This window comes from Cervus canadensis, chromosome 6 (genome assembly GCF_019320065.1).
Source record: "Cervus canadensis isolate Bull #8, Minnesota chromosome 6, ASM1932006v1, whole genome shotgun sequence".
Classification (NCBI taxonomy): domain Eukaryota; kingdom Metazoa; phylum Chordata; class Mammalia; order Artiodactyla; family Cervidae; genus Cervus; species Cervus canadensis.
The window spans coordinates 65,567,823-65,594,152 of record NC_057391.1 but is presented as its reverse complement, the minus strand read 5'-3'; the positions used below and the strand labels follow the sequence as shown (position 1 = coordinate 65,594,152).

General features: G+C 39.7%; 1 protein-coding gene across 4 annotated transcripts in view; it reads left to right on the top strand.

The window, feature by feature from the left end:
* Nucleotides 1-25,270, top strand: part of ARMH4 (armadillo like helical domain containing 4) — a 132,418-nt gene extending 107,148 nt beyond the window's left edge. Inside the window, exons 6-9 of one of the 4 annotated variants that reach the window (XM_043472188.1) lie at nucleotides 16,496-16,527; nucleotides 24,132-24,266; nucleotides 24,510-24,611; nucleotides 24,903-25,270. In XM_043472188.1, coding sequence (XP_043328123.1) covers nucleotides 16,496-16,527; nucleotides 24,132-24,266; nucleotides 24,510-24,575 — 233 coding nt within the window. In that variant the 3' untranslated portion in view covers nucleotides 24,576-24,611; nucleotides 24,903-25,270. Of the gene's footprint in view, nucleotides 1-16,495; nucleotides 16,528-24,131; nucleotides 24,267-24,506 lie in introns of all 4 variants that reach the window. The other 3 variants (XM_043472186.1, XM_043472187.1, XM_043472185.1) reach the window with 3 other exon arrangements.
* The last annotated feature ends 1,060 nt before the right edge of the window (nucleotides 25,271-26,330 follow it).

The window sequence follows — 26,330 nt, the reverse complement described above, 5'->3', positions numbered from 1 at the left end:
GGACACAACTGAGTAACTTTCACTTCACTATTGTACCACACATTTTTAAAATAATTTGATAATGGTATTTAAATATAAGGGTTTCTTTAGCATTTTATACATCTTATTTTATGCATTTATAAACATGATCCCAAGAAGAGGTCTGTAGTCCTCTCTGACAGGCAGAGGAGTCCAGTACACAGAAATGGTTAAGAACCCTTCATGCAGATAGTTTTCAGTAGAACCATTTCAATTGTATTATATTAGTACAATTATCCTTTACCTGGCTCCAAATGTCTGAGAATGGTGGCCCCAGTCCTCATGAGAATACGTTATCGTGGAAGATGATTTATTAATTCGACAGTGACCCTCGTCTGCAGTGTCCCTCCAGGCCCTGGGTGGGGCTAAAGCTGCAGCAGTGAGCAACACCGGCATCCCCTCCCTTGGAGAGTTTAATCGACTAACAGGAAAGACAGTCATTAAACATGAACAGTTATGGTTATATTACGGTGTGGCGCATGATCTTAACAATATGGGAACCTCAGGATTCTTTGGGTGCCCTGGGAGAGGGACCTGTGTAGGGGTCAGAACAGACCTCCCTGAAAAGTGCCTTTTGAGCTGAGCCTGAAGAATGAGAGGAGTGAGCTGGGAAAAGAGGAGGTGGAGATAGAAGTTAAAGTGTAACTTTATGTATAATTTGATGGTAAGACACACTTAACTCTTAAGAGTTGAAATCATGCAGACCTTAAAAGCCGCGTGAAGATGTTTAGACTTTTCTCCAAAGGCAGGAAGAAGCTTTGAAGGGGTTTTAAGCAATATTTTTGAAGTTTCCTTTCAAAAATATTTACCTGGAAAGAAACAAGGGAGGCTGTTGTGGTACTAAGATGAAAAGAGATGGCAGCCTCCTAGGAGGAACATGGTGGGAGAAAACAAGTAAGACAATCAAGCTATTCTTTTTGATTTCTTTTTGGCTCTGTGAATGAGCTGGGTCTTGAATTTCTGTTTGTTAATCTATCGTAGAGTGTGCATTACCATTTTGGAAGCAACTTTCATAGAGTTAAGATGTTCATAGTAGCTGCACTTCACTCCCAGATCTACTGCAGAGGTCTCTGTGTGAACATAAAATCTCACACAAATCTTGGAAACTATTTCCCCATAACGTTGGACCACAGAGAAAGTGGATGCCGTTTGTTTAGGTTCTCTTTATGCACATTTGTTACTTGCTGCAGTGTGGATGGCCTTTAGACTTCTATATTAAGAAGAAAATAAACTTATCATTAATAATGTAGATGCTTATATTGCCAATTAAACAAAAGGTCTCTGGCTGCTTCTTCATAGGAAACTTGTAAATGGGTTCCAGGTTTGTTTGTTGCTGGGTAAAAACAAATCCATTTTGGTTGATGGCTAATTCAGGGCCATGCGTGGTTAGGCAACTCATAAAAGTGTTTGTATGGAAATGAGTCTCAGATAATCAGATTTTATTTCTAGTGTCTAATTGATGCTCAGAGCTTTGGGATTTAATTATGTCAGTTGAAAAAATGCGATTCAATTTCTCTTCCTCCCTTTTAAACATAGCTGCAGACTCAACTTTAATTCATAAATATACAAGACATTATAAATAGATGTTTTATGACACAGTACCTGGTACCCATTAGATATTCAGTAAACGTTGACTTCTTCTCCTAATTGAATGAAAATATATTAATAAAAAACCTATACAAGATTTTGCTTCTGGTTCCTCTGTTTCTTGTGTAGCAGTTGACTTGGTACAAATTTGTGATTACTCCAGAGAAGTAAATAATTTAAGTGGGAAATTGTTTTAATGAGAGGAGACTTGTGTTTTCTAGTCATCCAGGCAGGCTGGCTTGATTGTCATGTTGGGTGTTTGCTCTAGTAGGAAGTGAGGCAGCTGGGTATCCTTTGGGATCTGAGGCCCGATGAGTAGAGTGTGTGCAGGTGGAATATGAATTCTGCCTTCTCCCTTCGCTCCCAACACCCAGCTTCCAGGGGACCTGCATGGCTTCTTTGCCTCATCTTCATCACTTAGTGTGTCCTTCTTCTTTCACCCAGCTTAATGTCTTCAGAGTTCATCTATGTTGTAGCAAGTATGGGTATTCATTTCTTTTTACAGCGGGGTAATATTCCAGTGTATCATTAAACCACACTTTATGCGTTCACCAGTTGATGTATATTTGAATTGTTTCCACATTTGGCTACTTTACATAGTGCTGTTATGAACATTAGTGCTGTTATGGACAAATATTTGTTCGAGGGGCTGTTTTCAGTTCTTTTGGATATCTATATATAAGAATGGAACTATTGAGTCATATGGTAATTTATGTTTAATTTGTTGAGGAATGGCTACATTGTTTTACACAGTAGCTTTATACTTTCCATTTCTACCAGCAGTGTGTGAGGTTCCAGTTTCTCCACATCCTTGCCGACACTGTTATTCTCTGTTTTATTTTTTGTTTTGTTTTCAATATGCCTTCCTAGTGGGTATGAAGTGGTGTCTTACTGTGACTTTGATTTGCATTCCCTAATGACTGATGGTGTTCAGTACCTTTTCCTGTCCTTCTTGGCCATTAGTGTACATGCTACAATCTGGACAAACCTCAAAACATTAAGCTAAGTGAAAGAAGCCAGACACAAAAGGTCACATATGGTATGCTTCCATTTATATGAAATATCTAGAATAGGTAAGTCCATAAACACAGGAAGCAGATTAGTAGTTGCCAGGGGATTGGGGGAGGGGAGAATGGAGAATGACTGCTTATTGGGTATAGGGTTTCCTTTTGGGTTGATATAACATATTTTAGGATGAGGTTATGGTTATAAAACTTTGGGAATGTGCTAAATGTCACTGAATTGTATACTTTAAAATGGTCAATTGTAGGTTTTGTGAATTCTTTGCTGTTGTTGGTCAGTCATTAAGTTGTGTCCAACTCTTTGCGATCCCATGGACTGCAGCACACCAGGCTTCCCTGTCCTTTAGTGTCTCCTCGAGTTTGCTCAAATTCATGTCCATTGAGTCAGTGATGCCATCCAACCATCTCATCCTCTGTTGCCCCCTTCTCCTGCCTTCAATCTTTCCCAGCATCAGGGTCTTTTCCAGTGAGTCGACTCTTCACATCAGGTGGCCAAAGTATTGGAGCCTCAGCTTCAGTGTCAGTCCTTCCAGTGAGTATTCAGGATTGATTTCCTTTAGGATTGACGGATTTTGTGAATTCTGCCTCCATAAATAAAAAAGCGAAAACACTTGGTTAGTAGTTGAGTCTGGATGTCAAGTTCTAGCAGTGTGGTGGCCTGAGTATGGATTTCCGTCTCTTGTTACAAACTGAGAAATTTTGCATAAATCAAAACAAGGTGTAAAATATGCAACTGGGCTTGAAAGGAAAGATGTTGTTGCTGGGGCAGCAGCTTGAGGCTGGGGCAGGAGCCGAGAAAGACGTGAGAGCTCCAGGCATGCCTTCATTTTGCAAGAACCCACAGCTCAGAAATGAGCACCGACCACTGTTCCGCGTGGGTGAACCCCCTGCTCTGCTCAGCACAGGCAAACAGAAACTCCTCACCTGTGGGGACACTTCTGCAGTGCAGGCTGCCCAAGACTCTTGGGGAAAACAGCATCCACTGAAATACCCATTCCCATGAGAAACTACAGATCACACACGGACACATCTCAGCATGAGGTGAAAGTAAGCAGACATGACAGACAGGAGGGTTAGCATCTCAAGAACTTGGGAAAACAGAAGTATGTTTGAAATGATTAAAGAATAAGGACATTGAGATTGGTTCCACCGCTTTAATAAAATGTTTCCCCATTTAATAAAATGTTGAACAGCTGCTCCAAGGGAGTGTGTGCAAAGTTTGCTTAAGGGATTTAAAAGGGGAAAGATGGAGGTTGTTCTCCTACTGTCCTGTAGTGATCTGGCAAGGCAGTTGTTTTCTTTTTTTTTCCTAAGGATCAAGAGCTCAGGGGAACTTTCTTTTTGAGTAATCCATTTAGATGGCAGAAAAGTTTGCCTTTGAGTGTATTAACTGCGATGCTGAGGCGCTCTTAGCCAAAGATTTGCCTCCATTTCTCTTGAGAGTGCACCTTGGTATTTGCCCATTATTGTGAGAAGTGTTGTGTTAGGAACTGGTAAATAGAATTTTTGGAAACAAACCCTGAAGCTGCCTTGAAAACCACTTTATTCCTCATTCAGTGCTCCACTTCTAATTGATTTCATCTGTTGGTTGAGCCATGGCACTAGAAAAGTAGAAACTTCATGATGACCAAGTAGAGTCATGTCAGAAAGTTTAGATTAGGGTCATCAGCAAACATGAGACTTCAGTTACCTGATCACTAAGCCAGTCTTCCCTTGGTTTCATCCTATGATCAAGCCATGGCTTTTTATAGGTGGAAGTCCCAACATTTATATGAAGGAGAGGAGTGCATGGGGATCTTGCCTTGAAACTGAAGCAATCTATCACATGATGTTGAGGGAGAACAGACGGAACTGCAGATGTAGGCCTGATGGTTTTTATGGTTGCCACAGCCTCACCTGCATCTTGAGATGGTAAATGTTAGTTTCAGTGCATCTGGCCAGCAACACACACAAACAAATGTTAGTTTCAATGCATCTGGCCAGCAACACACACAAACTTGACTTTGCACTGAAAATTGGATGATACTGCAGTTCAGGAAGCAGTGGAGTTTCTATTAAAAATAAAGTATGCAGACCAAGCTCTTCTTTTTCACCAAGGGATTGAAAATCAGGTAGGTGGAAATGTGAAGAGAGAACTATAAGAGTGAGTCAGGGAAAATTTCAGGTCATCTGAGTGTGGCCTTGATGCTTCCTAGTGGTAAAACCATAGATCGAAAACCTTAGTGCTCAGAAGAATTTTCAAGGGTGTCTTAGGCAAAGTGAAGTGATTTTTTCCCCCCTCCCCATCTGGTGAAGAGGAGGGACATAGACAAGTTTTATGTTCCCTTGATGAGCAGTGTTGTATATCATGCTTCCCTTTTGGGGAAGAGAGGGAACACAGATGGAGGGATAGTTTCTTCTTCATTAATGCACCATCTCCTTCTATGTGGTTGAAGTTCATGACAGCCTTCTCATCATACAATCATACATGCAGTTTATGGTTTTTCAGTATGGTTATCATTAATAAATGATCCCAGGAAGATGTGTAGTTGATTACAAGATGTTTTCTTGGTAGCTGCCCAGTAGGTATCTCGTGTTATTCCTAACTTTGCTATCAGCTACTGACATCTGTAATGTTACTTGAAAGTAGAGATTAGGGTATCTGGGCTCTTTGTACCCTTCTCTGTAAATATCAGGACAGAGCCTTCAGAATTAATTGCTTCTTAGATGCACGATTACTGCTCACTTAGCCCTAAGCAAAGAAGTAGGTCATTCTATTCATCAGAATCTTACTGTTCTGTAATTATGTGAGGAGCAAATAATTATAGATAGGGTTTCTGTGTGATTTTAAAGCAGGTAAATTTAGCATCATCAGAGAATAATCTGTAGCTGGAAAAACTCAAGGTTCTTTAAAAAAAGCATGCAGACAACATTTAAACCTTGGTACGTTTTATTATTCTCAAATGTGTTATATAAGTTGGAAAAAAGCTTTGTCTGTTTCTTGGGCTGGAAAAGGCACTTATGATTAAATAACAAGGAAGAAAAAGAGCTGGTCTCCATTTATTTCTTGACACTACAGAAACACTGTAATTGAAATTTAGTTACATATGCTTTGAACAAAGGACTACGTTCTGATGTTTCATTTTTTATAGGTGGAACATACATTTCTCTTTTTATTGGTTAAGATAAAAATCAGGTTTCAAACTTTACTGAAAGATGTAAATGATGTTGAAAATGTGATTATTAAAGAGATTATATTTATAACCTTTTCAGAATTGAATGTGAGCTAAGTAGAATTGGCTGTGAAATATACCTTGCACAATGCTATATGGAAAGGGTATGTTTTTAAAATTCAAGTAGCCTGAAGTCTTTGATTAGAATTAATTTAGATAAATGGAGATGGCTTTTGCTCTGAACTTGGCCAGCTTGCCTGTCTTTCTTGCTTTTTCACTTCTGTTTTTTTCAGAGAGTTTGTTTTAATATACAAAATGAATAAAATTGGTATGCCAAAGTGCAGGCCTGCCTGTATGGTTGGCAGATTTAGACAAGTGTCTTAGTTTGCATTCCCCCTAAAAGCAAGATGGTGCTAGGAGTTTACTTGGGAATTGACCCCAGGAAGCATGGTGAAGGAGTGAGGAAGTGAGACGGGGAGGGTGGGGAGCCAATGCAAAGGGGCAAGCTCGTGAGTGGACTGCTGCTGGGGTTCCTTCTTGCTGGAGATTCTCTGAGGAGCTGTGTGGGACACACCTCAGAGATGAGGAAAAGGAAGGAATCTACCCGATGTGGTAGGCGGAATGATGGTTCTTCCAAAGAGGTCCACATCCTAACCCCTGGCACCTGTGAACGTGTGACTTTACACAGAAAACTTTGCAGATACAAGGGAGTTAAGGACCTGGGGAGGGAGAGGTTATCACAGGGTCCTCCTAAGAGAGAAGCAGGAGGGTCAGAGTCAGAGAAGAACTATGACATGGGGAGCAGAGCTTAGAGAAAGAGAGAAATTTGAAGTGCTGTGCTATTGGCTTTGAAGATAGATGTAGAGGCCGTGAGCTGACGGATTCAAGACAGCTGCCAGGAGCTGGAAAAGGCAAGAAACATGTTCTCCCCTGGAGCTTCCAGAAGGAACCAACCCTGCCGACATCTTGATTTTAGCCCATGAGACTGATTTCGGACTCCTGCCCTTCAGAAATGTGAGATCAGAAATTTGTGTTGTTATAAGCCGTTAAATTTGGGGTAGCAGCAATAGGAAACTAATATACCCACCAAATCGCAGGTCTTGTTGATTGAGGATGGCCTCTAGGGCAGTAGTTCCTTGGTGCTTCTAGCCAGCCGCACACAACCTCCTACGATGGATGGACAATCTCAGGCAGAGAGTGCCTGCATAGGGTGGCAGCAACTCTGCAGGGCAACCTCTGCATGGGCCAGGGCACCAGTGGGCTTGGCTGTACCTGGACAGAGGATTTGATGGATAGAATGTGGAAACATCCTCATGAACACTTGGAAGTAGCTATGCGGGGTTGTTTCATATCAACAGCCCAGGTTTCTGAGCCCCTCTGACTGTTTCTTTACTGTCTCTTCTCTTCCCATTCTCTTCTGATGGCCTTTAAATATTGAGGTTCCTAGGCATTATGATCTTGGTCTTGTCCAGTCTTCCTCTGGGATAGCTAATTGTATGTGTCAACTTGCCTGGGCCAACTTGACTGGCCAAAAGCTGTCGAGACCTTTTTTTCCCAGGTGTGCTTAGAAGAGTGTTTTTGGATGAGATGAACACTTGGTAGATGGAGTATAGTAGATTGCCTTTCCTAATGTGAGTGGCCCTCATCCAGACAGCTGAAGGCCTGACTAGAATAGGAAGGTTGACCCTCCCCTGAATAAGAGAGAGTCCCTCCTGCCTGACTGCCTTCAAGCTGGAGCATTGGTTTTTTCCCCTGCCTTTGGACTTGAACTGAAACATAGCTTTCCTGGGTCTCTCGTTTGCCAGTTCACCCTGTGGACCTTGGATTTGTCAACTTCGATAATTGCATGAATCAATTCCTTATGATATATGCCTTTATATATATATGTGTGTGTGTGTGTGTGACATTTATGTATATAAAACATATATATAATATATAAAACATGTCTCTAAGCATAAGTTTATATACATCTATCTACCTATCTGTATATCTCATATTGGTTTTGTTTTTCTGGAGAGCCCTGTCTAATATACACTCTGTACTCCAGAGTGATTTTCTCTGCTCTTAACTTCAGCTTCTATCAATAGACTGGTCAAACCCAAACCTCAGTCTTTAGCCTGGATTTCTCCATATCCAAATTTTAAACTGCCAATAGAGACAGCCCCATGGATACTGTGTTGATACTTTAAGCTCCACATATTCATAGTAAAACTCATTATCATTCCCCTAGGAATCTGCTCCTGCTTTCTGTATTCTGTCTTTTTCCATCACATCTCCATGTACTCTGATCCCATCCTAAATATCCTCAGCACTGCTCATTATGAGTTTTAAACCTTCAGGATTTCTGCCATTTAGTGCTGTTGTTTCCCAATGGAGAGCAACCCTGGCACCCAGGGCTGAGGTGGAAAAATCCTATAGCTGGGAAGGAACTAGGAGATCTTATTCTCATACAAACACACGCACACAGGGCAGGTTGAGGGAGAGAAAAAGACAGATATATACAGAGAGCAGCAGAGCCATTCAGACATGTAGAGTCTGATAGAGAGAGGAAAAAGGGGGAGGGGGAAAGAGGAAAACACAGACTACAGTTTTCTATAAAGAGATATAGAGTGAGAGACAGACCCATGTAGAGGCAGAGAGAGTGTTTATCAGAGATTGGAAACAGGGAAGACAATGTTAGAGAAAGAGGGAGTCGGAATAACAGGAGTGACCTGATACACCCTGTTCCCTAGAATTTGAAAAAGCCCCACTGTGTCTCCTGATCTGGTTACTCTGCCCACCTGCCCACATCCCTTCCCAGAGCAACCCACTGGCCTACTGGATAGGTGTATGCTTTATAGCCATAGGGTTCAAATTGCAGCGCAACTACTTTAAGCTACGTGACTTTAAGCACTTTATTTAAGCTTCATTTTCTTCATCTACAAAATGAGGGTAGTAATACCCACCTTGCAAGCTTTTTGTTAGATGCCCAACAAATAATTATTAGTTCAGCCAAATCATGATATCATCTGGCTCCCTTTATTGAAAGGGAATTTGTATGTGTCTGGGATAAATATAGCTAATAAAACTTTATTATCAGACATAAAGGAAAATTAAGAATACCCTTCTAAGTAAGCAGTATGGGAGACTTTTCAGCTAGTCTATTAAAAACCAGCCATATTTACAATTGACAGTATACATGCAAATGTTTTTTAATCTGCAATTTCTTTTTTATCCTCTCTGTCTTCCCTTTTTACAAACTACTATACAGTTGTGCTCATTTCACATGCTAGTAAGGTTATGCTCAAAATCCTTCAAGCTAGGCTTCAGCGGTTTGTGAACCGAGAACTTCCAGATGTACAAGTGGAGTTTAGAAAAGGCTGAGGAACCAGAGATCAAATTGCCAACATTCACTGAATCATAGAGAAAGCAAGGGAATTCCAGAAGGACATCTACTTCTGCTTCGTTGACTACACTAAAGCCTTAGACTCTGTGGATCACAACAAACTGTGGAAAATTCTTAAAGGGATGGAAATACGAGACCAACTTACCAATCTCATGAGAAACTTGTATGCAGGTCAAGATGTGACAGTTAGAACTTTACTTGAGACAAAACCCACTGCAGTGTTGTGAAGTAATTAGCCTCCAACTAATAAAAATAAATGAAAAAAAAAAAAAGAACTTTACTTGAAACAACTAACTGGTTCAAAATTGGGAAAGGAGTACCTCAACACTGTATATTGTCACCCTGTTTATTTAACTTCTGTGCAGAGTACATCATGTGAAATGCTGGACTGGATGAATCACAAACTGGAATCAAAATTGCTGGGAGAAATATCAACAGCTTCAGATATGCAGATGATACCACTCTAGTGGCAGAAAGTGAAGATGAACTAAAGAGTCTTTTGATAAGAGTGAAAGAGGAGAGTGGAAAAGCTGGCTTAGAACTCAACATTCAAAAAAATTAAGATCATGGCATCTGGTCCCATTACTTCATGGCAAGTAGATGGGGAAACAATGGAAACAGTGACAGACTTTATTTTCTTGGGCTCCAAAATCACTGCAGACAGTGACTGCAGCCTTGAAATTAAAAGACACTTGCTCCTTGGAAGGAAAGCTATGACAAACCTAGACAGAGTATTAAAAAGCAAAGACATCACTTTGCCAACAAAGGTCTGTATAGTCAGAGCTTTGGTTTTTCCAGTAATCATGTATGGATGTGAGAGTTGGACCCTAAGAAAGGCTGAGTGCTGAAGAACTGATGCCTTTGAATTGTGGCTCTGGAAGAAGACTCTTGAGAGTCCCTTGGACTGCAAGGAGATCAAACCAACCAATCCTGAAGGAAATCAACCCTGAACATTCATTGGAAGAACTGATACTAAAACTGAAGCTCCAATACTCTGGCCACCTGGTACGGAGAACCGACTCACTGGGAAGGACCCTGATGCGGGGAAAGATTGAAGGCCAAAGGAGAAGGAGGTGGCAGAGGATGAGGTGGTTAGATAGCATCACCAACTTGATGAACGTGAACCTGAGCAAACTCTGGAAGACAGTACGGGATAGGGAACCCTGGCATGCTGCAATCCATGGGGTTGCAAGCAGCTGGACGTGAGTTAGTAACTGAACGAGCTAGGGGAGGGCAAATTGTTGCTCCTGGAATACCTGTATGCAGGAGGGCTCTGGTGAGTATGATGGAGAACTTGCTTTTAATAATCATAGTCTACTTTTTTTGCTTTTTGCTTTTCATTAGACCTTCCCCTGCATCTGGTTGTTTCCTTCCAGAAGGAGCTCACAGGCCTAATCATATTGCTACATTTTCATTCTTGCATTTGGTGAATTTTCAAGAAATAGAATCAGTAGGATGAAAATGAATCTGTAACTGTGGGCTGAGGAATTAACCAAGTGGAAGGGCCTCACCTTCTCCTGCTCCCCACTGTCAGCAATCTACCACCAACCTCCATTTGCAAAGGTTTACAAAATTTTGTAGAGCTTTTGGGGGTAAAATATATATATATTTTAATTTAAAAAGTACTAAAAGATTAGAAATAATTTGGAAAGTCTTAAAAGTATAGAGAATAAAAAATCATCCATAATTCTACAACTCATTGATGACTTCAGTTAACCTTTAAAGTACATCATTTCAATTATACACATAACATTTTTTTTCACATACATTTTTATCCACAACTGAGTTCACATTATACATATGCTATTTTTTTCGTTTGCAGTATATAATGGGAACAACACTGTACCATTAAGTATTTTTCTTTAAATAATGTTAATTTTGTATAATATTCCACTCTGTGGGCATAGCCTAAGGTTTTGTTTCCTTTTAAGTGTTTAAACCATTCCTTTATTGCTGAATATTGATGCTGTTTCCATGTGCTTTTCTATTATAAATAATGGTGCAGTGAAAAGATTTAAATAAAAATTTTTTATGCATTTCCATGGTTAACTATTTAAGGTACATTGCTTCTACAAATGAAACTTCTGAAAGCAAAATTTATACTTTTTAAAAAGCTTTTGATATCAATTGCAACGTCTCCTTGCAGCTCCGAAAAGTTGTGCCAATTCATACCTCCTTCTTCAGTGTGATGTCTCTTTGTTAAAAAAACTGCAGTTGTTGGTTCTCTTCTTCATAAAGAATCATATTTTCTTTTTATTAAAAATCTTTCCAACATTCTGTCTTCTAGCTTTTGCATTCTCTTATTGATTTCTGAGTTTCAAAACCATAATTGTGTTAGATTTATTTTTACACTGCCTTGAACATTTTGCTGAAAACAGTTTATAGCATCTCCATGAAAGAAAATCGTGTTTACTCAAAAGTTGTGAACTCATTTAAAAGCAATATACATTTGCTGAAAAAGGAAAAGGTACTTCCTGACTAATACCATGTCAGGGACCTTGGTGGATGCCTGAGAAACACAAGGTGTGATCCTTAAGGGTCTCACCTTCTCAGCTGGAGAAACATAACCAAGTTCACATACTCTGAAGAGTAGTTTTTCTCAACCTTGTTTAGATCCATGTCCCCTCGAACACTGTCTCACTGTCTCTGGTGTATCACTCACTCCCCAAGAAGAATTTGCCCAGCCTTCTTTCTGTAGTTCCTATTATAAACCACATAACTAGACTCACTGAGTGTGTTTTTTCAGATTATCTGTGCACATGTGCACATCCCATGCTGATGTGACTTCCCTCCCCTAGTGAAGAATTCCTATGTTAATCGCTTAAAGTAGGGCTCTGAAATTTATTCTAAGAACCTAAGATCTCAACAGTTTGCCAGTGAGACCTGGCTTGATAAAGCTTGAGTTAAAACATTTCTCTTGGCAGTGAATTTCCTACAGCTGGAAAGCCTGTGAGTGCCTTGGACCCTGATGCCATCTCTGCTTCTTTTCCCTCTTCTCTAACCTACCCCTGGGCTGCCATTCACAGGTAGTCAGCCGGCCCCTGCTCACCTCCTCCACGAGGGTCTCACACTAGCGTTCTGCTCCCATTTCTCTTTGCTAGTTTTTTTTTTAATGTAATATCCAGCTGATTCCCTGATTCCAAACATCTTGCTTCTGAAGTAATTGGCTCTCCTGCTCTGTCCCTCACTCTGTCAGTCCCTACCTTGCTGTTCTCATCCACATCTCATAGATCTGATATTCTAACCTATTTTCACTGGAGTTAGGTTCCCATGCCTTCTACTGACACAGCATTGACTATGATGCCTGGTCAGTGCACTGTGCATTTTAAGTGTTATTGAATGGATTAATGAATTGGAAGCATTCTCTTGCTTGAATTTCGCTTTATGTCTTGGGCTTAGTTGAGCCATGTTAACACAAAACTCATACCTCATTTGTCTTTCTTTCTTCCCTCCTGTTCTAGATTTCTTATTTTGGTTTTTTAGTCTCTCTCTACTAAGTTCTGTATTAGACACTTTGTACATGTTATTTCTAATCCTCACAACCATCTTGCAAGTATTACCATCTCCATTTCACATATGAGGAAAGTGAGAGTCTAAGAGGTTTGCTTGTTTCTCCAAAGTTACTTAGTGAATCAGTGGTTGACCTCACTTTTCCACGGAACCACTCCCAGAATCAGTGATCTGTGGCTGCAGTTCAGTTCACTCGCTCAGTCGTGTCTGACTCTCTGTGACCCCATGGACTGCCAGGCACGCCAGGCTTCCCTGTCCATCACCAACTCCTGGAGCTTGCTCAAACTCATGTCCATCAAGTCGGTGATCCCATCCAACCATCTCATCCTCTGTCGTCCCCTTCTCCTCCTGCCTTCAATCTTTCCCAGCATCAGGGTCTTTTCCAGTGAGCCAGTTCTAATGATCTGTGGCTTAGTTCTTGATTTTCCTGCACTTCATTCCCTTGACTCCAATATTATTCTGATTGAGCACCACCATCTTTGTCTGAATCCCAGTTGAGTCTTCCCTCAAAAGGAGTGGTGAGGGGAGGACAAACCCAAGAGGTCTTCCCAAGGTCCTGCTGTGAGAGATTGAAGCTGGGGACTGAAGGAGATAGAGGAGCCAAAGATATCTCCATGTCTTCAACCTGAGAGAGCAGAACAGCAGTGATACTGCCAAAAGAAATGGGTACATAGGAAGTCTTATTCCTGTAGGTTGTTTGTCAGATGGGGGTTGGAGTTCCAGTGGCTCTTTCCTCCCCGGTAAACCATGGCAAGTCTCTTAGTTTTTCTGAGTCTCAGTTTCTCCTTTTCCCTGAGCATCATCTTACCTGACTCTCATATTTATCATTAGTTTGCCTATCAAATGATGCAGTGCATCCGGACATGCTTTGTAAGGAGTAAGGCCGTTAGCTGTCATCACTGTTGTGGGACATGTTATTATTAAAGTCAGATTGTAAATGGAGACACTAGCTTCTTGGGTAAAATGTGTCTGTGCCAGGGGTCAGAAAGCTGTGACCCCCGGGTCAGATCTGGCCTGCTGCCTGTCCTGATACAGCCCATCAGCAAAGAATGTTTTCCAATTTTTAATTTGGTTGAAAAAAATCAAAAGAAAAATATTTGTGATGTAAGATTATATGAAATTCAAATGTCAGTGTCTATAAATAAAGTAGATTGGAACAGAGCCACACCCACTTATTTATGTACTATTTTCTGTGGCTTGAGGCATCAGCAGAGTCGAGTAGTTGTGACAGAGTTTGTGTGGCCTGCAGAGCCTAAAATATTGACTCCTTTTAGTAAGAGCGCCGCAGCCCTGGCCTGCCCATTGCACTGTCCTACCCCTGCTCTCCAACATTGATTCAACTGCAGAATTTCCGTTGAGCTTAAAAACTGACAAAGGTGATGAATAAAAGATAAGGAGAGGCGCTAACGGCTGTCTCAGCTGTGGGGAGGACCTTTCAAGGCGGCCTCCAGAATCAGTTATAGGAACATGGAGCAAGCGGCAAAGCCATCAGATGGAGCCATGTGGTCACCAGCTGACCTCATAGTCACATTCCGCCTCCCTTGCATCCTCCCAAGAATTTCTGAACCTTCTTAATGATCTTTGGGTATGATGTTGAAAAGGAATGGTGGGAGGACATTGGCCTTGTTCCTGCTCTTAGTGGAAAAGCTGCTAGTTTCTCGCCATTAAGTTATGATGTTAGCTGTAGATGTTACCAAGTTGAGAGTTCCCCTGTATTCCTAGTTTGCTAATTTTATAAAAAATGAGTGCTGGATTTTGTCAAATACTTTTTCTGTATCTATTGATATGATCATGTGATTTTTCTTCATTAGCCTGTTGATGTGATAGATTAATGGATTTCCAAATGGTAAGCCAAACTTGCATATCTGGAATAAATTCTTTGCATACATTTTTGGTTTTGATCTGCTAATATTTTGTTGAGAACTTTTGCGTTTGTGTTCATGAGAGATACTGGTCTGTAGTTCTAAAGACTATCTGGTTTTGGTTTTAGAATAATGCTGACCTCATATAAAGAGTTAGGAAGTTCCCTTCCACATCTTATCTTCTGGAAGAGATTGTATAGCATTGGCATAAATTCTTCCTTAAATGTTTTAATTCACCAGTGAACCTATCTGGGGCCTGCTGCTATTCTGGAAGGTTTTTAATTATTGATTCAGTTTCTTTAATAGGTATAGGCCTATTCAGTCTTTTTCTTCTTGTGTAAGTTTTTGCAGATGTATTTTTCAAGGAATTACTCCATTTAACCTAGGTTACCAAATATATGGATATATGGTTGTTCATAGTATTTCCTGATTATCCTCTTAATATCCATGGGATCTGTACTAATGTCCCACTTTTATTTTGGATCTTACAAATTTGTATTTTCTCTTCTTTCAGTTAGCTTGGCTCGAGGCTTATCAATTCTATTGATCTTTTCAAAGAACTATCTTTTTTTTTTAACTGAAGCATAATTGACCTGTAATACTATGTTAATTCCAGGTGCATAACATAGTGGTTCAGTATTTCTATACATTACAAAATGTTTACTATGGTAAGTCTAGTTATCTGTCACGAGATAAAGATATTACAATATTACTGACTGTATTCCACATGTTGTACATTTCATCCTCATGACTCATTCATATTGTAACTGGAAGTCTGTACCTGTTACTCTCCACCTATTGCATTCAACCCACCACTCCCTCCCTTAGGGCAATCACCATTTCTTCTCTGTATCTGTGTCTATTGTTTTCCTTTTTTCATTTGCTGTTTTTTAGATTCCGCATGTAAGTTAAAATCATACATTACTTTTCTTTCTGACTTTTTTTCACTTAGCATAATAACCTCTAGGACCGTTCATGGTGTCATGTTGAAATCACAAGAGATTTTTCTTTTTATCGCTAATATTCCACTGTGTATAATATACCACATCTTCATCTGTTCATCTGTTGCTGGGCATTCAGGTGGTTTCCATATGTTGCCCATTGTTAAGTAGTGCTGCAATGAACATAGGAATGCATACATCTTTTCTAATTAGTATTTTTGTTTTCTCTGGAGAAAAATACCCAAAGTGGAATTGTTAGATCTTTTTGTAGTTCTGCTTTTGAGGAATCTCCATACTATTTTCCATAGTGCTTGAGCCAATTTGTACCACCAACAGTGCACAGGGGTTTTCTCCATATCCTCACCAACACTTGTTATTTCTTATCTTTTTGTAATGGCCATTCTGACATATGTGAGGTGTTGTCTCATTGTGATTTTCAGTTGCATTCCCCTGATGTTGAATAATGGGGGCTTTTTTATGTTGAGCATCTTTTCATGTGTCTTGGTCATATGTGTCAATATATCTTTGGAAAAATGTCTATTTTGATTCTTGGTGGGATTGTTAGTCCTTTTCATGTTGAGTTAATGAGTTCTTTGTGTATGTTGGATATTAACCCCTTATCTGATATATCATTTGCCAGTAAATACCTTCTCTCGTTCAAAAAAAGGAGGGAATGTCAGAAGTAAACTTGATGTTTTGAAGGTGTTTTTCTCACTCATCCCCCAGACCTCCCCCCAAATAATAGAACATGCATTTGCAAAGAAAAATATTCTCTATTCCTTTAACAATGATGTAAGGATATGTTTGTGTTCTTTTTTGCATTTTTAAATGAGAATTAAAACTATTACTGTCATTATGTTAATACTGTTGACCCTGTCACTGTATTTCATGCAATAAAATCTTAATTGTATCAAATTAACTTAGTACCTGAAATATAAGTAAGTTACCAAATGAACTTAATACATGAAATATAAGCAGAGAGATGGCTATTTACATTTTCTTCTCTTATTTTCCTTAGTGAGAAGCTGGATGGAAAAGCTAAAAGACAAGGTAAGAGAAATACTTTCTTCCTTTGGATTTATTTTAGAGCACATAGCTTTGTCAAGTAAAAGACTTTCAGAATAATGGAGCTTTATATCATTATTCTGATTCTGATAACCTGTGCAAAGATCCAGGGCCACTTCCGGGTACCCAGTAAGAAAGACCTTCCCTTTAAGAAGGGATGCCTTATTCTTTGGAGTGCCATTCATTCTTCTGAAATGTAATTCCTGATATGTGCAACTGATAGCATCCTTGACATATCAAGGTGGAGGTCCTTTTAGGGAATTTTAAGAGTGTAATCCCTTTCTAGTGGGCATTTCATGTCCCAGTACAAGGATCTTTTAAATCTGATCTTCCTGTATGAGGAAGAAATACTTTGGATTTAGGCATTGATTTTTCTGACCCAAGGACAAAAATTGGCAGACCTGACTTAAGAATAAAACTTCATGATGGAAAAGGCGTCCTTCACCCATAGTGGAGGTGAGATTAAAAATACCTGAGCACCTGAGCACTCTCTTTAGGCCCACTTTTATGTGGTCTATCATAGTGCTACTGCTTACTGAGTGACAATGAGCTGACCTATCTAGAATGGCCAACTATCGAAAAATATTTTCCACTCTTGCATTCATTCTGTCACCAATATCTGTGATTGACAATATTAACTTCCTTCCAGGTCCATGTTTTTAATTTTCTTTTAATTTTCAACACTCTCTAAGGTTTCATTTTTAGTGCCTTGTAATTTCCAACTGGAATTACTCATAAAAATATTGGTGGAGTTTTGAACTCCTTGCTGTAGCCTCTGTCAGATCCAATTACTACAACCCAGCTCAGATTTCACTGGGGGTATGGTTAAATGGAAATCATTTCAACTGCCAGATAGGAGTTACTTTCAATTCACCTGTCTCAGAAAATACATCTGTGGATAGTATTCCATATCTTTTTTATTATTTGAGGTCAGTTTCTTAATATTTGAATGATCAGTATTTATTTTGCTACAGTTTATGTTAAAGGATAAGAGAAAACATTCACTAGTAGTTAAAATTGTATGATTATAGTAATTCTTGTCAGTATAATTTTTCTGCTTCTCAGTAAAATTTAGACTATATAATTTTTGCAAATGAGATTATTTTATGTTCATACATATTTAAAGTGATATAGAAGAATTTTAAACCTGTTGACATTAGTGGAAGCCATTTTCACATCTGTAATGGGTCCAGTTGTCTGAGGGAGGTATAATCAGAGCACTGAGCAAGATTTGGGGTAGGAAAACCTCAAAAATTCAGAATTGAATATATTTACATTGGTAGTGCTTGCTATTTTTCAGAGGAAAATATAATGCGATGAAAAGTAAACAGGCTTTGGTAGTTTAATCTAGGAATCCATATGTCATTGTTTCTATAGAAAATATCCTTCTGAATTACCAAAATGGACAAAAAATAGACTTAAGAAAATAAATTTTGGCACACAGCCTGTTTTGAAATTGAATGTTGCAAAGTTTCTTACCTTATGTGTGTGTGTGTGTGTGTGTGTATGTGTGTGTGTGTGTGTGTATAGCTTCGCCACTTTGTTTAGAAATCTGGGTAGCTTTAGAGAAAGGCTGAATTTTCTCTCCCTGTGGACCCTTCCTTCTTATCTTTTCTCAAAGGCCTAGCACCCTCTCCCTGTTATATTTCACCATGAGAGATAATTTTGTGAATGGTTTTAGTTTTCTGAATTGAAGTTTTTCCAGCTCTTTCTTCACTTTATTCCATAGTATTTTTTCAGTTATGTCTTAGTTTTAAAAAATTGAAAGAAAAATAGCTGAAACTTCTACCAGGTTTATTTGTTTTATGCCTTGTCTTTATTTTTATTTACTATTTTTTACGTTGAGGTATAATTCATTTATAATGTATTAGTTTCAGGTGTATATAGCAAAGTGATTCAGTTATACATATATACACTTTTCAGATTATTTCTATTGTAAGTTATTGCAAGATATTGAATATAGGTCTCTGAATATAGTAGGTCCTTGATATTTGCCTATTTTATATATAGTAGTGTTTATATGTTTGGAGAAGGCAATGGCACCCCACTCCAGTACTCTTGCCTGGAAAATCCCATGGACGGAAGAGCCTGGTGGGCTGCAGTCCATGGGGTCGCTAAGAGTCGGACACGACTGAGCGACTTCACTTTCACTTTTCACTTTCATGCATTGGAGAAGGAAATGTCAACCCACTCCAGTGTTCTTGCCTGGAGAATCCCAGGGACTGGGGAGCCTGGTGGGCTGCCATCTGTGGGGTTGCACAGAGTCAGACACGACTGAAGCGACTTAGCAGCAGCAGCAGCATATGTTTAATTTTATATTGGAGTATGATTGATTTGCAATGTTGTATTAGTTTCAGGTGTATAGCAAGGTGATTCAGTTATACATATACGTATATCTATTGTTTTTCAGATTCTTTTCCCATATAGAGTATCACAGAATATTGAGTAGAGTTCCATGTACTATACAGTAGGTTCTTGTTGGTCATCTATTTTATATATAGTAGTGTGTTTATGTTAATCCCAAGCTCCTAATTTATCCCCACCTCTATCCCCCCCACACTAACTCCTTTGGTGACTATAAGTTTCTTTTATATGTCTATGAGTCTGTTCCTATTTTGTAAATAAGTTCATTTGTATCATTTTTAGAGTCCATGTATGAGTGATATCATGTGATGTTTGTCTTTCTCTGATTTACGTCACTTCATATGATAATCTCCAGGTCCATCAACGTTGTTGTATTTGTCTTCTTATTTTGTCTCTTTCTTGGAGGGATTCAGTTTAACCAGTTGCCTCCCTCTGGGAGTAAAATATTATACACTTACTTGATACATACATGCATATGTGTACACAACATATATGTGTGTATATACATACACACACACACACATATGCGTATCTTGGGCTTCGCTGGTGGCTCAGACAGTAAAGAATCTGCCTACAATGCAGGAAACCTGGGTTCAATCCCTGGGTTGGGAAGATCCCCTGGAGAAGGACATGGCAACACACTCCAGTATTCTTGCCTGGGGAATTCCATGAACAGAGGAGCCTGGCGGGCTACAGTCAGCAGGGTCGGAAAGAGTCAAACATGACTGAGCAACTAACACACATAACTTTTCTTCCTCTCTCTCTCTCCCTCTTTCTCTTCTTCTGTCTGTCTAGCTAGCTAACTAGCTATCATCTATAAAAGTCTTGTTAGTCATTACCTTCAGAAACTATTTGGGAGTGAAACTACTGCTGTTTTGATGAAAGTCACAGAATCCTGGAGAATTGAAAACTAAACTATATATTTAACTAGCTCTTCAGTCAACCAATAATATCTATTCAGTTTTGCTTCATTTAATTGTTCTGATACGGTTTCCCTGTTAGTTGGACTTTAGAAGGGATGGTAGGTGTTCTCAAAAGTTCTGAATTATTCCTTTTGTTGTTATTGTTTAGTCTTCCTATATTAAAGTGAAGTCACTCAGTCGTGTCTGACTCTTTGCGACCCCATGGACTGTAGCCTACCAGGCTCCTTTGTCCATCAGATCTGAATGACAGACAATCTCCAATGGCGATGGCTTAACCAAGAGAGACGTTTGTTTTTCTCTCATTTATGAGTCTGGAGGGAGCAGTCAGGGTCAGTGAGGAACAACACTATGAAGGTGCAGGCTCCTTTTATTTGCTGTTCCATCCTTTGTGACCTTTATTCTCACGGTCATCTCATGGTCCTGGATTGCAGTTAGGTCCATATTCTAGTCAGAAGGAAGGAGGAAAAAGGGAGGCTACAATATCCCTCCCCTCTTAAGAAGGAGAAGAAGAAAATGACAACCCACTCCAGTATTCTTGCCTGGAAAACTCCATGGACACAGGAGCCTGGCGGACTACTGTCCATTGAGGCACAAAGAGTCAGACATAACTAAGCAACTGAGCATGCGCGCGCGCACACACACACACACACACACACACACACACACACTTCACAGCAGCGATTCTCATGTACAGTCTGGACCTGTGGCATTGTGTCACCTGAGAGCTTGTTAAAAATGCAAAATCCCAGGTCCCTAACTAGACCTACTGAATCAGAAACTCTGGGAAAGGGGTCAAGCAATCTGCGTTTTAACAAGTCTTGCAGGTGATTTCTGATGCATGCTCAAGTTTGAGAAACACTGTTACACCTCATAAAGACACTTATGCATTCAGCAGACTTTAGGCAGTAAAGTTTTACTTTTTCTTACATTTTCTTGAAAACCAATGTTTCTGAACAAAAGCGTTAGCCTAAGAAAGGATGGCTTTCTCATAAATGCAAAACAAACAAACCAAAAACCAACCAAACGAATAAAAAAACCCAACTATATGTAGTCAGTTTTATCTTATAATCCATTTTTTAATTTTCAAACTGTTTTTTTGGGAAATAATTTCAAATGTACAGAAAAGATACGAGAATAGGAATAGTACAGAGAATGCCCCTGTTCTTTTTATCCAGATGCACTTGTTCTTCCTGTGCTGCCCCATTGTTTTCTCATTTATTGGCTGTCCCCCCACCTCTGTTCTTTTGTTCTGAGCCATTTGAGGGAAGTTGCATACATCATGGTCCTTTTAGACCAAATCTCAATACTTCAGGGCGTATTTCCTATGATTAAGAATATCCTATTAGCAAACCATAGTATAGTTATCAACTTGAGTACATTTAACATTGATATCATACTTTTTATCTGTTCTGGCATCTGGACTTAAGTCTTAGTTAACAGACCCAAAATGACCTTCATAAAATCATTCTTCTCCTCGAGTACAGGATCTTATCTAGGTCATAGAACACATGTAGTTGTTAGGATGCTTCATTTTAGTTCAGTCACTCAGTCGTATCCAACTTTTTGCGACCCCATGGACTGCAGCACTCCAGGCTTCCCTGTCCAACACCAACTCCCGGAGCTTGCTCAAACTCATGTCCATTGGGTCGGTGATGCCATCCAACCATCTCATCCTCTGTTGTCAACTTCTCCTCCTGCCTTCAATCTTTCCCAGCATCAGGGTCTTTTCCAATGAGTCAGTTCTTTGCATCAGGTGGTCAAAGGATTGGAGCTTCAGCTTCAGCATCAGTCCTTCCAATGAATATTCAGGGTTGATTTCCTTTAGGATTGACTGATTTGACAGTTTTCTTTAATGTGGACCATTTGTATAGCCATCTGTTATCTTTCCTGATGCTGATATTTTTAAAGAATATGGTACTTTAGAAAACAGAATGTTCAGTTTATTAGTTGTTTCCTCATGATTAGATTCAGTATTCTCAGTTGGAATATGCATGGATTCCATTGTGTCCTTCTCAGGGAGGTAGTGTGAAGGAATGGGCACATCCAGTATTTCTGAACAGAGAAAAGGTGCTGGGCACAATTTATAGCTTTATATGCAGATGCATCTTATTTGTTTTCATTTCTGCAGGAAACAAGTTGTGGCAATTCTAAAAAAAGAGCTTATCTTCACTTAGTTTTGAATGAGGAATGGTTAAATTATATTTGAGGAGGGTAGGTTTCTTTATTCCCTTCTTGTAAATTACTTATTTCAAGTAATTTACTTAATTCAAGATCACACACACAACACACAGAGGAGAGAATGAAAAGAGGAGAAAGAGATTAACTGAATTTTTGTAAAGTCTACATGATTTAAAGCTCTAGAAATGAGAAGCCTTAATGTGTAAATAAGAAATATGCAAAGAGTGACACATTTTGTAATATTCATGTTTTTGGTGTGCGGTTGAGTTACACAATGTTAAGAGACCCATAGGTTGATCAAGTTGAGCTTCCAAAAAGCTCAGATATCATCCTTTGAATGTAGACCTTTATATTAGTAAGGTCTAATCTACTGGGCTTAAAATTGATCCTATATCAACATATATCTGTATTTCCATGTACTGGGAATGGTGATGTAAAATGAAACTCATAGTTCTGGTGAGAACACCCAGATTTTGCTATTGTCCAGTGTTTTCCCACATGGAAAATTACACACTTCTGTAAACCTTCCGTAGATCTAGAAGAACTTTAGAAAAAGTTTGGGTTTTGGCAAAGCATATAATTTGTTGGAAAATGACTGGGCTTTGTTTCTTGGGGAAAAACAGTATGCTGAGGAACAATGCTATGTTCTCAAATTAATGAAAAAAATGCCATATTGTGCTCTAACTCAAGACTGGAAAACAGAACGAGTGAATGAGCTTGCTGTGTACAAGAGGACTATGCAGTTTTATAAGGTCTTGTCTGTTCCTTTGATTTGCTTCTAGAAATATTGGGAAAGCATTGGAGCCCGCTTACTTCAGCATTTTTTAGAAAACTTTTATTTTTTGTTCTTCTGTTTTGGGCTCATTCCGAGAGATCCTGTGCTATATTGAAAGTTTTAGAAATAGTTACATAAGTGAACAAGCTCATAGTTTTTCTCCTGTAAAATAATGTCTGTCTAAAGTACTCACTATAGTATTTTTTAAATTGTTAATTGTTTATGTTTTTTTCCTGGGTAGGCTTCTAGAAGGGGTCATCATGGAAGATAAACCAGTTCATGTTTCTCCATGAAGGGCTGTGGTTTTTCATACACCTGTATCTCTCAGGTGTCTTACTGGCCAGGATGCAGAAATGGCCCTTCCTTAGGGTGATGGCCTTGCCCTGAATTTGGGTTGATTCTACACTACTTACTCAAGTCCAGGGATGTGTGGAGATCATGCTGGTCTCTTGGAACCAAAGTATCCATAATAAAACCTTGGAGATGTTGGAGACCGCCATGGGTTTGAAATCTCCAAGCTCTTTTGGAAGTACCAGCACTGTTGGCAGTGATCTTTGTGTCCGTTGTCACTTTCTTTCTTTGGAGCCTGGGACACTCAGAATTCCCTGCCAGCCCTCAACTTTGGTCTTGTTCACTGAGCAGGTTTTTTCTTCTGTATAAATGAATCCATCTTCCATCTACATTTTGTGCAACTATCTCTTATCCTTGTCTTTTCTGCCTGGCCTCCAAAACCTAACATCCTTCTTTCCTCTGCAGGGCCTTCTCTTCCCTGCTATCTCTAGAAGCACTCTCTTTTCACTCATGTAGAAGCACATTCCTCTTTCCTTTCCTACCGTGATGCAGCTAAGATTGTAAGAGGGGAACCACCAAAGTCAAGGCCCCCTTTTATCCCCCAAGAAACACAATATTCCACTGAGCAATGCCCCCCCAACCATGCCCCCCCCCCGCCCTCCCTCCCCCAGAGCTAGACTCAGGCTGCTATTTCCAATTTATAGCATTTTAATAGTCCTGGCAATTTCAGAGGCTACTTCATCCATCTTTAATACAAATTATATTTCTGTCACCAAAACCTGATGTTGACAAATGTGCATAACCAAGTGACTTGGAGGTGCCGCCAGGGCTGGCTGATTTATTGTAGTACTTATATGTATATGAAATATCCAAAAATAGTCATACCTCTCTCTCTGTTGCCTTCTCCCTAAAAGTAACTTTATTCCAGGTGCTACTTTGTAACAAAGCTGACAAGAGCATTCAAAGTGTCTAAAAACCCAGCTGCCCTCCAGCAGAACTGGGAAGCCCAGGGCAGTGGTCTGTTTAGCATCCTAATGCATGTTTCCTTTCCCGTGCAGGCAGGCTATATGTCTGGGATGTTGGTGCCCGTAGGGGTTGGGATAGCTGGAGCCTTGTTCATCTTGGGAGCGCTCTACAGCATTAAGGTTATGAATCGCCGAAGGAGAAACGGCTTCAAAAGGCATAAAAGAAAGGTATGGAATCCACAACAGCAAAACCTAGACACTTTCCCAACTGTTCTTTGCTTTTCTAATTTGCTTAATAAAGCACACGGGGCTTAATGATGCATGAATGGGACTGACGTGCCCAGTGGTTCGATGAGCTGCTGCAGCTGCAGCCTCGGCCTCATTTGTTCACGTGTCTCTTAAAGGGGACCTGTTTCTCGGCTTTGCTCTGAAGCAGGAGTTTAATGCTTTTCTGTTTTCTTTCCCCAGCAGAGAGAATTCAACAGCATGCAGGATCGAGTCATGCTCTTAGCCGACAGTTCCGAAGATGAATTTTGAACTGAACTGGAGTTTAATTGGGAGAGTCAACGTGATGTAATTATTTTTTATTTGAGGGCCAAAAAAACCCAAAAAAAACAAAAGAGAACAACATTCTGCCACATTGGGGCTGTCAGGCCATTGATCTCACTGTCTGCTGGGTAGTAGATTTTTCTTGTACTGAGCAGAAAAGGCATGCTGTATATGAACTGTGATGCGCAGTATTTGTTTTTATCCTGTAGTGAATTTTCCACAGCCATGGGCTACAACTCGTAAATATGCAGCATACATGTTGTTCAGTAGGAGTTGCTAGGTTAGATAGAGTAAATGTTTTGTATTTTTCCGCAGTGTCTTTCCCTTGGTTTGGATTACCTGTGCTAAAGTGTAACAGTGCTGCCAAGGCACACTTGACTCTGAAATAGAAATCTTAACAAAGAAGAACCTGTGATGACTGCTCAACCTACTTGAACCCTTGGCTTGTGGCCCACGGCACACACTACATTTGCATCGAAACTAGCAGCAACTCGGAATGAAATCTTTTTCATCAAGAAGATCTCTCAGCGCATTAGGATATATGTAGATTTGTACGTACCTTACATTATGTACTTGAGTCTCCTGGTTTTATTATTTTCCCCCTTCCTTTTTATTCTCATTCTTGGCAAAGAAAAAAATGCACTAGAAGTAATGCATTAAATTGACTCTCGGTCTTCATGTAAGCTTGCTTTCTTAAATAGTATAATTGAGTCCAACAGATGTATCCATAGATTCTTACATGTTTATCATTAAGAGAGATCCTTTTAGTATATCATTGACTTTGTCAAGAAGAAATGAGGAAGAAATCAAGAGGAAAAGGAGGGTAGGTAAGCTCCCAAAGCGTTTGGCTCTGCTCTTTGGCTCTGTGCTTGTGTGGCCACCATTCTGAATTATTCAGAGCACTGCTTTTCTATATCTGCAGTCTTAGTCCATGTATTATTGGACCGTTGGTTCTTGTTTGGCTTTATTAGAAAACCGCATTCTCTGGTAGGAGCAGGCTCAGGAGCTAAGAGTCCCGGCACAAGACAGAGCTTATGAAAAACCAGCCTCTCTCAAGGTGTCTCACTGTGGAGATGTTGGACTGTACTAGATTATGTCTCATTTCCCGTGGAGTGCAATTCCTTTTCTCTACCTTTTGAATCCAGGTATTTGGGACTTTGAGGAAGTGCAGGTTTTGGGGGTATTTTTTTGCTTCGTCACATAGCATTCCTCAACCAGGGATTTAACCTATGCCCCTTGCAGTACAAGTACAAAGTCCTAATCAGTGACCACCAGGGAAGTCCAGGAAGGGGAGTTTTGGGTGAAGACTTGGCTCATTAGCGTGGAAAAATAAAGATTACTAATAACACTGTCCATGATGCTTTACAGTACGGAGAACTTGTTCAAATTTAATGAGGCCTGCTTTGCTGTTTTCAAGGAAAGCTGCACAGTTATTCCTCAAAGCTGTATATGTTTTCCTTCTCCCATTTGACTGAAGACAGAACTGAAGCAGAGAAGTAAAACAATTATCCAAAATTATACCCAGGAAGAATCAGGACTAGAACCCACTTGGACCCCACACGATGCACCCCTATCTTCAGCTCAGTGCCCTCTCCACATACTTTATAGGAACCAACAACATTGCAGAGTCCTTCAAAACCAAGATTCTAAGGAAATAGCTTCTTGACCCAGGAACATGTAACACAAGTTTCTGACTTTGTTAAATGAACGATGTCTTACTAATTTCTGTGATATGCGCTCGAA